This window comes from Diachasma alloeum, unplaced genomic scaffold (assembly GCF_001412515.2).
Source record: "Diachasma alloeum isolate Michigan unplaced genomic scaffold, Dall2.0 Dall_scaffold_00328, whole genome shotgun sequence".
Lineage (NCBI taxonomy): Eukaryota > Metazoa > Arthropoda > Insecta > Hymenoptera > Braconidae > Diachasma > Diachasma alloeum.
The window spans coordinates 691380-706552 of NW_021680467.1; the positions used below are offsets into that span (position 1 = coordinate 691380).

Consider the following 15173-nt stretch of genomic DNA (forward strand, 5'->3'; position numbering starts at 1 on the left):
TGGGCGTTCACGCTCTAGTTTCAGAGGGTAGGATTGGTTGATTAGGGATGCTGGAGAGGATAGAGGCGAGCCGGTTGGTTTTTGGGTCAAGCGGGGAGCCTCGATAGTTATGATTGGATTTTTGGACATTAAGGGTGCAGCTGCGTTTTGACTCTTAAGAAAATTCTGTTCTCACGGAACGTTAGAATTGGAAAATGTCACTTGACACTTATGACTTTCAGATTTTTAGAGTTCGCCGTGTTCGGTTTACAATTTCAGGATGAAAATACTTATCTTACATATTTATTTCGACTTTTATGATTTTTTGAAAAGTTTATGATGCACGTGTGCATCCATCTGTTTTTCGGTTTCGTTTATCACGTGGGAATGGTATTTTTAAATGTTTCTCAAGAAAAAATGTGGTCTGGACACTTGAGTGTTATTTCTTAAATGTAATTAATAATTTCTTATTTTATTGGATTGGAAAAATGATATTCGAATATTGGGCCTTATATACTAATTGCTGGTAACACTCGACAGTCGATAAAGTAAAGTTAAAAATTTAATATAACGCCATCAGGTGGCCAAGGTAGGGACGTAACAAATGAATTCATACTACAGTTCATGTGTCAAAAAATAATATTTTTGTAATCCAAGTTTCACAATTTCTTTCGAAAATAATCAGAAATTTTCTAGATGAGATTGATTTTATATATATATATATATATATATATATATATATATATATTGTTCAGGAGCACAATCAATTTCATTGGCGGAATCGCGAGTAAAAATTGTGAAACCCGAATGTTGCAAAAATGAATCATCCTGAAAAAAAAATATGGACAATATCTTGAAATTCTGTATCAATTAAGCAAAAAAAAAATAAAATTATTTCATACATGTTGAGTGGGAATCTAACGTGAAGTGAAAAGTATAATTAACAGTGGCGACAGTGACTGACATCGTTAAAAGAAATCCTACCTCGCACACAAGGTGTAAAAGAATAAAAAAAAGGAAGAAAAGATGAAAAAAAAGTATTTCGGAGTTTTTGAACTGCACTAAAATTACTATCAATTTTTCAGAAATTTTTTCATCCTACTGTCACCATACAATTCAATACGAATTTATTGCAAAGATAAAAATTCCGATGAACGTTATTTTTCGCGCGAGGTTCACCCAAAGTTCCGTTTTGCACGATGTCCCTTTCAATATTTTTACCTTTTTATCTTTCAAGACATAAATTTCAGTAGAAATTCATCCATTGGTGGGATGATTGGCAGATGAAGAGTAATTTACGCTCATTTTCAGTAGTTTGCTCACTTACCCTCTTGTAGCACTTTACGATATCCATCTTCAATCTTTTTCTATCAGTGTACGTGCCCCGCCGTACTTTCCTGATACCTAAATCGTCTCCCCATTCCCCGCACTATGAGACTTCTCGTGAGTACAGTGCCGTAATGAGTTAAAGTATCAATCAAAGCCAAACAACTGCGACAAACTGCCTTCATTGCGAAGATATGTTTAATTTCATCCACAATTTTTGAAAAAAAATTGAAATGAAAGGAAAAAAAAAAGATTTTTGGGATAATTACGATTGACAAAAAAAATTTTGGCGCGAAAAGGACTCCGTGAAATTGAAGCGAATGCCTGATTCTAAAGGGTTTTTCATGTTTTTTACGTTGGCCGCAGAGAATTTGGACGCTTTAAAGGGGGCTAGAATATCAATGATTATGTGAAGAAATAATTGTGCGGAAGAAAAAATGAAAATTTTCATAAAGGATAATGTTTGCAATTATCAATATTTTTCAATCATTTTGATTTCCAAATGTTCGTCTGATACCCAAATTCACAGAAAGGAATTGATAGGACAATTTCTGATATTGAATTTTCGGCGCTTCGGATTCGGTGTCGAATGGCTCATATTTATATCTCACCGTAGGCAATTTTTGTTCTCCACACTGTGTAGTGGGATTGTCGATGTTGACCGATTCGACTACTTGTATGGCATCCCACTTTGGGTTCGCAGAAGCATGGAACTGCTGACTTTGTAATTTACTTATTTTCTCCTGTAACGGATAAGTAAACAATTATTCCCTGTCATAATTGTCAATGTGTATGATACTCCAAAAATTAAAAAAATGTAGAAAAGATTGAGTTTTTAGCCCCATCAGTTATGTTCGATTCTAAGGTATTCCATTCGGTTGTCAAATGAAAGTTAATAACAATTAGTTACCTTCTGGATTTTTTCACCCCCATTCACTGACTTTTTCGTAGAAGTGGATGGCATCTCAATGTCAGCCGTAATACGAATTTCTTTCTGTGAAAAAGTTTGAACACTTAGAATAACTTTACTTTGAAATGCGCATTAGACGAATACGAAATGGATTCAAGTAGAAATTCATGACGAAATGATAAAGTCGTATCTGTTTAGATGAAGAATTACTGTTATTTGAGGGGAGAGTTGTGATAGCCGTCATAAAAGTCTTGTCATGTGAGTCATCACATCACATGACACATTTACATTTCTATTTGTAAACGATGTTATATAATTGGCTTATTATGAATTAATTAATTTAGAACGAGTTTTTCTATGATATATGGTAGGATAGCCCATGTGAACGAATGAGTATCGATTGATAGTGAAGAAAAGATTCCAGTAAAACTGAAGGGATCAGACAAAGATATTTTTAGCATCAGTTCCTGAAATTGGGAATTGCAACCTCTCACTCGTGTGGAGTTGGCATCCAGGGCAAATGACTGGCTTACTATGTAAGTAGAACAAATCAGGCCACTAGTCATAAACTGTATTTTTCCATACTGATTATAACTTTTACGAGTTTGGGAAACGGTCAACGCCAATTTCTGAATGAATAAAAGTGACGAGCAGTATAAGTAAATTTGATTCATAACAACTTATGTAGTTGCAGCGAATTTCTTCAATCAGTATGGGAAAAGCACCGAGTATGACATACACTTCGTGGCTCATCATCGTCGGTAACAGGGTGCATGGCCTGTGTTGATAAGGTTTCGTCGGGATTCGATTCAGGGGATTTTTCGTCAATTGATGGATTGAGCTTTTCGTCAGCCAATGGATCAATCACTGGATCAGCCAATGGGTTATAATCTGACATTCCGTGCAGAATTTCATCATTCTCATCGTTAGCTAGTAATACACTATTGAAACCAGAAAAGGTGCCAAATGCCTGAATCTCTCCCGAATTCTGAAACAAATTATTACTCCAATTTTCCACATGACATCAGTTTTTTGTAGAGGCAAAGTAAATAATCAATAGGATCTTACTACACGTTCTCCAGCATGTGTTTTGACCCCGATGTTCTCTGAATTGTTAATTTTTGTAGGCGAAATAGTTGGACGTAGAATCTGTAAATCAAATGGAATGACATCACTATCGAAATAGGTTCACCTAATGACATAAGGAGTTGATGTATTGAAGAACTCGACTTACTCCAGTATTTCCAATACCTTGGGATGACTTTTTAGACGATAAATTTAGTAATGAATCATTTTCTTTATCATTGGCTCCCTGGATTACATTAACGTCATATGCAACTGGAGCATGTTTTTTGACCTTCTGGGCATTTTAAATATTCGATACATTATTATCATATCAATAAACAAATTATTATTATTTTACTAAAACGTAAAATATCTATAGTCTTCTTGCAACGAGTGCATACAGCAACTCCCATCGATATTTTGAAATAGAAATAAATTTGAAATTGATTTTAATTAAAATTGACGACGATTTTCTGAAAGTTTCGTGAATTATAAAAATGTCTTTTGTATAATGCGGACGCAAACGACTCATTGATGGAGTTTTTGATTGTGAAAAAATGGGGTACGGAAAACGCGTCAATAATGCAAGTTATGTAGTTAACCTGTTGTTGTTGCCTTTTCAATTCAGCCATCTGTTTTGCTAAGTCGGAATCCACTTTCTCAGCAGCCTTCATGCTTTTTACTGTCCTGATACTCTCATCATTATCAGTATCTGTCGTTGCTGAGGCTGATTCCATTTTGTGTACCGGGTAAGTTCGCTGCCTCGAAAACTTTCTTTGCTCCTCGACTGCCTCTCGAGTGTCTAAATTACATGTAACAATATCTTCCTTTGATCATACACGTTCGTGTCTTTTTTCTTTTTCATTGAATCTTCATTTCACGGTTCTTACCTTCTACAATGCAAACACATATCTCCTCTTTAGATATTTTCATTTTGTAGCGTTTGCTGATCTTCCATTCACTTTCTTTAAAACTCTGGATATCTTGTGTGTTCACGATATCGAATTTCCCTGTTTTTATATATTTTATTGAAGCCCACATCGTTATGTTCTAGAGGGCAGAAAAGTATTCGAAATATCTCTCTATATAATAAAAAAATATATGGACACCCCATATGTGGGGACCCCTTTGTAGGAGACCCTGCTTATCTGGGCCTCCCCCGCTATATAAAACCCTGATGATTATGTGGACCTCCCCCTATACGAGAAGCCCTATACAACAAAAATACACATATGGAGTGTCCATCTTCATCGAACGCATGAAAGTGATGTAGTTTATATGTCTTCAGGTTTATCAAAAAAACATGTGTTGCGGAGCAATTCACCATTCGAAAAAAATCATTAAATTGGTTGATTCCCACAGAATGTCGGTCTTCGAACATGAAGTGAAAGTAGTTACATTCGAGTCTGAGAATCATTCAACTTCAATGCATATGGAAAAATTGACGGTTAATTTTATCATTCGTAGTGACAGTTGGCTTGAATACATTTTTCTCTGAAAAATAAAAATTATCGTATTGTGAAAATTATTGTGTTGTGTCATATAAAAAAATTGACGTTTGATTTTATAATTTGTAATGACAGTTCGTTCAAATATACTTTTTTTGGAGAATCAAAATTATTGTGTTGTGAGGAAGGCTATTTGATTGGAGTGAGTATTACGTTTGAATATTTTGGCATCTATCATATGGGAAAATATTCTGTGTGAAATATAGTGTTGATTTTTCTGTCGGCAGTTTGAAATCATTTATGCCCGGATAAATTTATCCCAATTCAAACCTTGTAAGTGACTGTTTCTTCTAAGTGGTGAGTTATTGTCTTCATTATAAATTGATTATATTTCTCTTATAATATTTCAAATTTGTAGGGAGGGAGTTATAATTTTCCATCCATCTTTCCTGTATATTTTTCTTTTCCATCCAATCGGTGTGAGTGAACATTCCGTCATTCCTTCGTTCCTCCATTGACAAGGGTTACTGACTCTCACAAGGTAAAATCTTATGTATGTTTCATCATTTTTTTNTTTGAAATCATTTATGCCCGGATAAATTTATCCCAATTCAAACCTTGTAAGTGACTGTTTCTTCTAAGTGGTGAGTTATTGTGTTCATTCTAAATTGATTATATTTCTCTTATAATATTTCAAATTTGTAGGGAGGGAGTTATAATTTTCCATCCATCTTTCCTGTATATTTTTCTTTTCCATCCAATCGGTGTGAGTGAACATTCCATCATTCCTTCGTTCCTCCATTGACAAGGATTACTGACTCTCACAAGGTAAAATCTTATGTATGTTTCATCATTTTTTTTTGTGACGGAGCTGCCTTCCAAGTGGTGAGATATTGTTTTTCCTTTTCCCTAATTCAATGAATCTTGGGAAAATTCAGGAATTTGAAGGAAATTCAAGGAAATTGCAAGGAGTTTAGAGGAATTTCGAGGAATGTAGGGGAATTTCAGGAGAATTCGAGAAAACTCAAAAGAATTTAGGGGAATTCAAGGAAATTCATGGGGGAATTCCATAGAGTTTAGGGAAATTCTGGGAAATAGAGGGAAAATTCTAGGAAATTAAGAAAAAGTCAGGAAATTGAGGGAAACTTTGGGGAATTCAGGGAAATTGAAGGAAGTCAGGGCAAATTTGAGAGCAAAGTCAGAGGGAATTCAGAGGGATTTGAGGAAATTCAAGGAAATTGAAGGAAAGGGAGGAATCTTACGAAATTTCGAAAAAATTCAAAGAATGTGAGGGAATTTAAGGGAATTAGTAAGAATTTGGGGAAATTTCAGGAATTATAGTGAGAAAAATAGTTTCTCAAATTGAAATTCTCGAACGTGAACTTGTAATATCTTGTGCTTTTTCAGAATAAGTAGATATTGAAATCATGAGTGATACGAGCGACGAAAGTCTATTATCTTCAAATTCTGAAGAATCAACGGTGGAAATCAATAGATATTCCGATCGAAAACAAAGATATCGAGCATCACATCGAGATGAAATTTCAAGGCAGAACCGGGACTACTATATGCGTAATAGAAAATCTGTGAAGAGCATCGAGAATAATCGGGAATATGAAGAATTCGAACCACAAAACAGTCAATATCTTGATCGTAAACGAAGATACCGAATGAAACACCGAATCGAAATTTCCCAGAAAAATCGAAATTATTACACACTGTCAAAAAAAATGAAATCTATGAAAAAAAAGCTGCGCTCGGTAAAGGCTTCAGTGAATCTTCAATTCGAATAGTTGACGAGAATCGGGAAAATTGCATTGCATTGTATGAGGAAGCAGGCAGCTCTCGAAAGAGGAAGCATCCTTTTTAGGAAAGTGAGGAATCTATAGCAGGATAACGTAAAAAGTTTGATCGAAAATCAAGATATCGAATGAAGCATCGGGCTGAAATATCTGAACGAAATCAGAATTATTACGTGCACAAGAGAGATCAGGGAGGTAGCCATTCGAAAACAATTATCAGACGAGAAGATATCTGTGGAAAAACCAGCAGAAAATTTGAGAAACGAAAACCTCAGAATCAGGTCACTGTTAAGTCAGACACTACGGTACTGAAGAAGAGCAGACATTCTGACCGAAAACGAAGATATTATGGGAAACATCGCCATAAAATTTCGGAGCGAAATCGAAATTATTACATCCGTAATGTGAAAAAAAAGTGTCTAGGTGAGAAGTGGTCCGAAGATATTGAGATATCTAACGTCGGGAATTTAGACTGGGAGTGTCCGTCTTGTGGCGCTTTGCATTTTCCATTAGAACGAGGAAGGGTGAAAAATAATTGCTGTCATGGTGGGAAAATTCAGTTGGATCCTCCTCCCACTTTCCCGAAGAAACTGCGCAGATTATTTACCGCAAATAGTCAGAGGGGCATCCGCTTCCGCATATATATTCGATTTTACAATAATTCATTTGCTATGGCCTCATTTTGTCCAGCAGCGAAGTTAACCATCGAGGAGTGGGCTCCATGACAATTGGAGGAGAAGTCAATGCGGTCGTGACAACCAGCCTTTATCCTAGAGAAAGACAAACCCCTCGGAATGCGCAGATTTATCTGTGTGAATTTCAAGAAGCTTTAAAATTATGGAAATTTGAAACTTCTAGCTCTAATGTTTTGAAAATGTTTCAAAAAATTATGAGTGAGAATCGGTACGTCAAAATTTATAGAACATTATTAGAAACATATCGAAGAAACCGAGGACGTGAAACAATCCTTTATTTCCGTCAAGCTTCAGCTGTGGTGAATAAACAGAAGAGATATGATTTACCATCAGGTTTGGGAGCAAGATCAGAAGTAGGTGCCATCCTCATCACCGGTAAAGAAGGAAATGTTCCACAAAATGTAGAATTCCGCGTGTATCCTCGTGACAGTATGCAATGTCAAAAAATGCATAAGCTATCACGATTTGCTGAACAGATGTTATTTCCTCTACTCTTCCCCAATGGTCAAGACGGATTTTCAATCTATATGGATAATAATTCCCCGATGAATGACCGTCGTGTCACTGTCGTTCAATATTTTGGATGGCAATTAAGGATTCCTAAGAATAATGAGTTCAATCCTTTCATCATGGGAGGGAGGTTGACTCAACAGTATATTTTATATGGTTATATTGTTAACGAGTGGAATCGCCTGAATAATCTCCGTTCAAATCCTCAACAATTTCGGAGAGACACCTTGCAAGGCTTAATCGACCACGTAGAACAGAGTACATTGAATACCTCGGATCACATTCGATTAGGTCAAGCAATGATCCTTCCATCATCATTCGATGGCGGTCCGAGAGCAAAACATCAACACTATCAAGACGCTATGGCTATGTCCAGGGAAATTGGTAGACCTGATTTATTCATAACACTGACAGCTAATCCAAAATGGGATGAAATTGTTAATTTCTTGAGAATGCTACCCGCTGGGTACACACCATCTGACATCCCTTATTTTGTTTGTCGAGTTTTTTATATGAAATTGTGCCAATTCATAGATGAAATCAAATCGGGTAAAATCTTTGGGAAGGTCTTATGCTATACCTGCACAATCGAATTTCAAAAGCGAGGATTGCCTCATGGACATTTGATATGGGTGCTTTGTAAGAGAAATAAAATGTTGACACCAGAGGTCATCGATAAATTCATAAGCGCCGAAATACCTGATGGAAAAAAATACCCGAAACTTCATGAATTAGTGATGAAACATATGTTGCATGGCCCGCACAGCAATAAAACACCATGTTGGAATGCGGAGAAGAAGAAATGTTCTAAGAAATTCCCAAAGAAATTCACACCCGATACGAAGATTGAGACTGATGGTTTTCCAGTATACAAGCGACCTGACAATCGCAGTAAATGTTATACATATACCAGAAAATTGAATAACAAATTGATTCTTGTAGACAATTCTATGGTCGTTCCATATAATCCATATTTATTGGGTAAATATGGATGCCATATCAATGTCGAATATTGTGGATCAGTGATGGCAATCAAATATTTATATAAATACATCAATAAACCACACGATCGGGTGAAAGTTCAAATTGAATCACGAGGTATCAATGAAATTGATGATTACATTGATTCACGGTACGTTAGTTCGATGGAAGCCGCTTGGAGATTGTTAGAATTGCCAACACGCTTGATGAGTCATAGTGTTACTAGGCTGCCTGTACATCTACCCGGCCATCAGTATATTCGATTTGAGGAGGGCCATAAAGAAACAGCAATGAATTCCAATCAAAGTATTACTAAATTAACCGCCTTTTTCGATTTAAATTCGACTGAAGAACTGGCCCGAGAGTATACGTACCTCCAAATTCCGAAACATTTTACCTGGAATCAAAAAAATCATTGCTGGCAGAAGCGGAAACGCGGAACTGACAAAACCATTACAAGGATGTATTCTGTTTCTCCGAAGGATGTGGAACGATTTTTCTTGAAAATATTGTTACTACATAGGAAGGGAGCGACCTCTTTCGAAGCACTCAGAACTGCCGGTGATAAAATTTGTTCCACATTCCATGAGGCTGCCTATGAATTAGGATTCATTAATAACCCGAAGCACATTGAAGAAATGATGGAGGAATGTTGTGCAACAATGATGCCGAAGCCACTGAGAAAATTTTTCGCCTATCTGCTGCTTACGTGTGATAATATCGATGTTCGAGGTCTGTGGAATAAATATAAAGAATTCCTCTGTGATCAATTCACTGAGCGTGATACACTGATCGAAATCGAACGATTGTTGAACAGTGAAGATAAATCTTTGTTGCTGTTTGGATTTGAAGAGAAAGATTTAGAATCATCATTTGATGAATTCGAAGATGATCGTACTGTGACTGAACATTCATTACTAGCGAATGAAATGAAGACAAAATTGAATAGTGATCAATTACGAGTATTCATGGATATTACAAATTCTTTGGAAAATGGAATGGAAAAATTATATTTCGTTGACGGACCAGGAGGAACAGGAAAAACGTTCCTTTATAAGTGCTTATATCATCATTGGCGTAGTTTGGGGAAGAATATCGTTTCAATAGCTTGGACAGGTATAGCAGCGATTCTATTACCTAATGGACGAACTGCACATCGATTTTTCAAGTTACCAATAAATTTGCCAGAAATTGATGATGAAATCACTCCAATATTTCTAACAAAACGTGCTAAAATAAATTTAACCAATGGGGATATAATCATTTGGGATGAGGCCTCCATGATACCTGGTGTGGTATTGAAAATGATCGATGTCACTCTGAAAGATTTGATGAAATCAGAGAAATTATTCGGTGATAAATGTTTCTTATTTGGAGGGGATTTTCGTCAAATTCTACCCATTGTCAAACGTGCCGGACGGAAAGAAATCGTGGCTGCTTGCGCAACGAAACTGTCATTTTGGAATTCCATGAGAAATTATACCTTGAGACAAAATATGCGCATTGATGGAGAGCAATTGAATAAAGGGTTGCTTGATATAGGTGATGGGAACATTGATAAGGTGGAAATTCCTGAAAACATCTTGTCCAATAATATAGTTAAAGAACTGTACAGAAATAACAGCGAAGAAAATCATTTAGCTGAATGCACACTCCTAGCTGCTTTGAATATTCAAGTAGACATGTTGAATGATCAAGTACTAGAGAAATTTCCTGGAGAAATAATTGAACTGATGGGACACGATGTAGCTACCGCATGTGACACTGATGAAACCGATGGAGATGACATAATGCTACGCTTCCAACCAGAATATTTAAACAAATGAAATTTCACGAGTCTTCCGAAGTTCAAAATCAAATTGAAAATTGGAGCCATAGTTATGTTGATCCGGAACATATGCATAGCAGATGGTCTTTGTAATGGAACAAGACTAATCGTTCGCAAAATTACTAACAAAATTCTGTACTGTACAGTTTTAACAGGTGACAAAGTTGGAGATGCAGTCACTATTCCGAAGATCGCATTGAATACAAAAGATAACAAAGAATTACCATTTGTTTTACACCGAACTCAATTTCCGATTCGATTAGCATTTGCGATGACCATCAATAAAGCACAAGGACAATCCTTCGATCGTGTTGGTATATATTTGGATGAAGCATCACCAATTTTCAGTCATGGACAATTATACGTCGCTCTGTCACGATGCAGAACATTATCTGGGTTGAGAATCAAATTTATTTGTGAAAATTCGGAGAAATACGTTCAGAACATCGTATACAAAGAAATTTTCAATGAATGAACTCCAATTTGAAGAATTCATATAAACAAAGAGGTTATTCCGATGATACAGGTAGAAACATGACCTGGAACTTTGTGCTTTTAGATCCACAAGGGAATGCCACATATGAAAAATAATGAAATCGGTCATAAACTAAAGAATGAGATGTCATAGAAATTAGAGGTTATATTGAGATGAATCTTGGGCTAGCACAAAGTTCCTGGCCCGAGGAATAGTCTATAATGCATTCCTAATGTATTTCTCATGTGGATTTATGGATGCGATCACGAATGGAATTTTATTTTTCTTCAGATGGTAAAATCTGTATCATTCATAATGACAAATGCAAATATTGAGAATCCAACAGTTGTTACAAATGTTCAGATTGGACTGCCTATGAGGTAAAATTGGTTGGCAGACTGTGAGGATATATTACAACGTGGATAATTATGGGTTATGTATAAAAATCAACTCATAAAAACTGATATATATGTTACATTGTATGAAAAATTCATTATTGAAGGAGAAATTTGATTGATCGCCAATTCATCGCCAATTCATCAGTGAGAGTAATCTCATATAATTATCACGGATGAAAATAATCGGAAAAAGTTTGTATTTCATGATGGTTATCAGCAAATAATAATTTTGTAGGAACAATCATGGATAATCATGAGCAATCAATAGCCGAACCGTCACCGAAAGCAATTGACAACATCCCAATAGACATGGATATCGATGATGAAGATTTCAAAGATTGTAAGAATTGAAAGCATTGTATAAATTGTATCAACTGACTCATCAACTCTCTTATTATTATGATAATAACTCACTCTTTATCGCATCCATCTTCCATTGAATAGAAATAATAATATCATGGATTTTATGTTATATTCAAAGGGGCTACTAACGAATTCGATGAAATGCTAATCAACGCTCAATTACATTGGGAAGAAAACGAGAAATTTTACAATGAAGGATGTATGGAAGGGCTATTGGCCAATATTATCAATGGAATTGATCGTCAAAATTTCAGAGGAACTTCTCCCACCGACGAAAATCATTCGAAAAGGTTCACGTGCATAATTCACATTTAGATCATTCAAACGGAGAAATCAGTTGGAAATCAATTTCAATTTTCATTGCAGATTCTGTCGAACAATAATTCAAAAGATTCTTAATCATATCGATTATGGAGAGGAAAGAGTGAATAAAAAAACAGATATTCATGAAATCCGGAACAAAACTAAATCTCAAGCCATAACAAACCAATCTCGGAAACAGACACATGGTGTTAAACGTAAAATCTCCAGCAATCACCACCGCCGCGATTCCTGGAATCTCCTGGAATCACGAAAAAAAAGGAAAACCACTGAGGATGAAGCTTGATTGATCAAAGTGAATGTATAACAATAGACTTCCCTTAGCTCTCCAATCAAAATTCCTAACATAACAAATGACTCGAAAATCTCGGACAGCTAAATTTTTTATGATATTTCAAGAGTTCTATCCAGATATGAAAATCGAGTCGCTAAGAATCTGACGATAACTAACTCTTAATCCAATACATGTCAAAGGTTCTCTTCTCAAGTTTTCAAAATCTTTGGGAATCTTTTCAGGTCGAGGAATTCTGTATTCATACCAGGCGTTGGTATCAAAATTTCTTGAAATATATGGCTCTGGAGTTGGATGGCATTGACGGGTTATTGCAAAAGTGGACGGAAAATTAAAGAAGCATCGTTAATGAGTGTGGACATGTCATTCTGAGGGAGCAACTCTTGAAATTCGAGAACGAGTGACGTCGTAGAATCGCATATGCAAATCAGATGGAAAACGCTAGACATGCTCAATATGTTGGAAGACGTAAAGGTCGAATGGCTGCATTAGCAGAATGAACGGATGGGCATATCGAAGGAAGTGACGTCATGTGTTCAATTTCTAATAATATTACAATGAGAACCTTAATTCCGCAATTAGGATATTCTTGTCACTCTTCCTTTGCAATCCTATTTCCTTTCTTCCTTCTCAAAGTGAATTGTCTTCCATCAACAGTTGTATGTATTGAATATTTCATATTACTGTTCAAGCATAAAGGATAAAAATGTATACAAAAACCGTAAGATTTGTCATAATAACAAACTTTTACGTTTGAATTTGAGTTGAATTTGGGAAAACTACAGAAGAAGGCCTCATAATCACAAGCAGATGAGAATATGAAACGACTGATCGAATCGGCATGGCTGACGAGGGCCATGAGTGGAATCTTATATGAGGACAGGAGTCTACGTATGGACAAGTCCTATATGAGGAAAGGTCCCACATAAGGGGATCTCATACGAGAGGGAACTCTATATGATCCCATGTAAAAGAAAGATTATATATGATAGGGGGATAGTCCAATATGATACTCCCATATAGGGGGTTTCTATGTAAGGCGAATTTATATGGGAGCGGTCCTTATTTGGCAGGCGGTTCGTATAAGATAAACATTCATGTTGGGTTCAACTTACCAATTTCTCAGCACTCATGTGGTCATACCGATTCTGGTCAAAAGAGAGAGAGGGGGGGAGCGAGCGAAGTGAGCGGGGGGGGGCGAAGCCCCCCCAGGGTTGGCGAGCGGAGCGAGCAGGGGGCGTAGCCCCCTAGTTAGTAATAATTTCCATACACTGGGATGAAAGACCAAATTAATGTTACGCGTTGTAAATCTAATTTTCACGCCAAATATATGGTGTTTTGAGGACACACGGCTTAGCACAAGAGTCGAGATACGCGGTAGCGTATCGGCCAAGAACAGTTTTGAACGACTGAGCGAAACATCAGGCCGAGCGCACCGCGTGTCTATACACGACAGAACTTCCCTCTCCACTACCTCTAAATCATTTACATTCGGTATAATGAAAACGGGACGACAAATCGGGAAAGTGTCGTTAGTTACATCACATAAATCGCCTATGAGCTTTTCAACGGTGTAACTATGGTATTTTTTGGATTAACAGTAAAAAAATATACGAGCATAGCAACGGGTTGATATTCACATTCTCGCGATTCACATTATGAAGTCGGAGAATCAAGTTGTAACGTTGGCAGCACCGGTCCAACTGAGCCTCATATCCAACGTTGAAGTGTTGCCATCAGTGCATTTGAATGTGGGTTGTGATGTTGATATGGGGAACCACGGGAAATGTCCTTCTTCACGTTAAATTACTTATTAGAATGGAACGGAAAATCGACTCGGTGTTCTATTTTGTTTTCTCTTGTCGAAAATTCGAATTCCATCCCGCCATATCTATATTCATTTGCGGACCTCGGACATAAAGGTAGTTTATGCACTGTTTGTGATGTTGTCGGTTTATGGTTGGAATGTGACAAAAGTGAGATGTGTCGAAAATATTGTGTGATCAAGTATTAAATGTCCGTGAATAGTTAAATTCGAAAAGATTTCATACAATACGGCAGGCCTAAAACATGAATACTAGACGATAAGTTAACAATTTCTTGTTCCAAGAAATCCATAATACTAACTTCTTCGACCCAGTGAATAATGAATGAAGGGTTGTTGAACAGAATGAATACAGACTTTATACGAATGAATACATCCAGACTATTGTAAATTCACAATATATGCGTCGGTTAATGTCAATCATAGTGAATCCTTCCTCTTCTCATTGTCCAAATGATATTATCATATTCCCAAAGGAAAATGTCGAAGATAATTTTTGGCTGTTGGGTTCAACCAACAACTCACCCATCACTAATACTTCTTTCACCTTTCATTACAATGTTCGACAGCTATTTGATGACGAAATAACAATTGCAAAGCAAGAGCGAAATTAATAATGGCGGGGCCGGAATCATTATGTCTTATATCACAAGAGCTTTGAAATTATGGGGGATTTCTCAACAGATTCGTTGGAAACAAACGAAGGAATGAAGTTTTTCAGGTTCAACAATCACGAGCTTCCAGGTGAACAATATCGTGGCAAATCTTTGAACAATAACGATTGAATGACATTTGAAAAATGAGTAGATTCCGGTTTTTTTCTTTAAATGAAACGTCGGATTACCTCGAATGTTCTAGCGAACTACCAGATACTCCTTCTAGAACACTCAAAAATTTTCTTGCCCTCTCCAGAAAAAGACTGAATTCTTTGAAAACATTCCATATTTTAAAGGGA

At 36.4% G+C, this 15173-nt stretch overlaps 3 protein-coding genes and 1 long non-coding RNA gene across 4 annotated transcripts in view; 2 read left to right on the plus strand and 2 right to left on the minus strand.

Annotated features, from left to right (window-relative positions):
- LOC107040378 overlaps window positions 1-2439 on the minus strand; it is a 17042-nt gene extending 14603 nt beyond the window's left edge. Inside the window, exons 1-2 of the mRNA XM_015260451.1 lie at window positions 2216-2439; window positions 1917-2048 (exon numbers count right to left, since the gene is read on the minus strand). Coding sequence (XP_015115937.1) covers window positions 1917-2048; window positions 2216-2269 — 186 coding nt within the window. The 5' untranslated portion in view covers window positions 2270-2439. The remainder of the gene's footprint in view (window positions 1-1916; window positions 2049-2215) is intronic.
- Window positions 2440-2874: 435 nt separating this feature from the next.
- LOC107040379 lies at window positions 2875-3954 on the minus strand. The gene is made up of 4 exons (XM_015260452.1): window positions 3883-3954; window positions 3450-3575; window positions 3284-3364; window positions 2875-3203 (listed from the first exon to the last, which is right to left on the minus strand). The coding sequence occupies exons 1-4, from the start codon at window positions 3952-3954 to the stop codon at window positions 2919-2921; spliced, it is 564 nt and encodes a 187-aa protein (XP_015115938.1). The 3' UTR covers window positions 2875-2918.
- A 3465-nt stretch (window positions 3955-7419) lies between these two features.
- LOC107040377 lies at window positions 7420-10542 on the plus strand. The gene has a single exon (XM_015260450.1). It carries the CDS (start codon window positions 7420-7422, stop codon window positions 10540-10542), a length of 3123 nt encoding a protein of 1040 aa, XP_015115936.1.
- A 908-nt stretch (window positions 10543-11450) lies between these two features.
- Window positions 11451-12394, plus strand: LOC107040380. The gene is made up of 4 exons (XR_001461005.1): window positions 11451-11561; window positions 11653-11757; window positions 11899-12070; window positions 12147-12394. It is a non-coding gene; the product is annotated as an uncharacterized LOC107040380 (long non-coding RNA).
- The last annotated feature ends 2779 nt before the right edge of the window (window positions 12395-15173 follow it).

Coding starts and splice junctions, on each gene's coding strand:
- LOC107040377 (XM_015260450.1), top strand. CDS start 7,420: ATGAGTGAGAATCGGTACGTCAAAATTTATAGAACATTATTAGAAACA.
- LOC107040379 (XM_015260452.1), bottom strand. CDS start 3,954: ATGAAGGCTGCTGAGAAAGTGGATTCCGACTTAGCAAAACAGATGGCT. Junction 3,576..3,882: donor TGAAAAGGCAACAACAACAG/GTTAACTACATA, acceptor TAAAATGCCCAG/AAGGTCAAAAAACATGCTCC. Junction 3,365..3,449: donor AAGGTATTGGAAATACTGGA/GTAAGTCGAGTT, acceptor TTTGATTTACAG/ATTCTACGTCCAACTATTTC.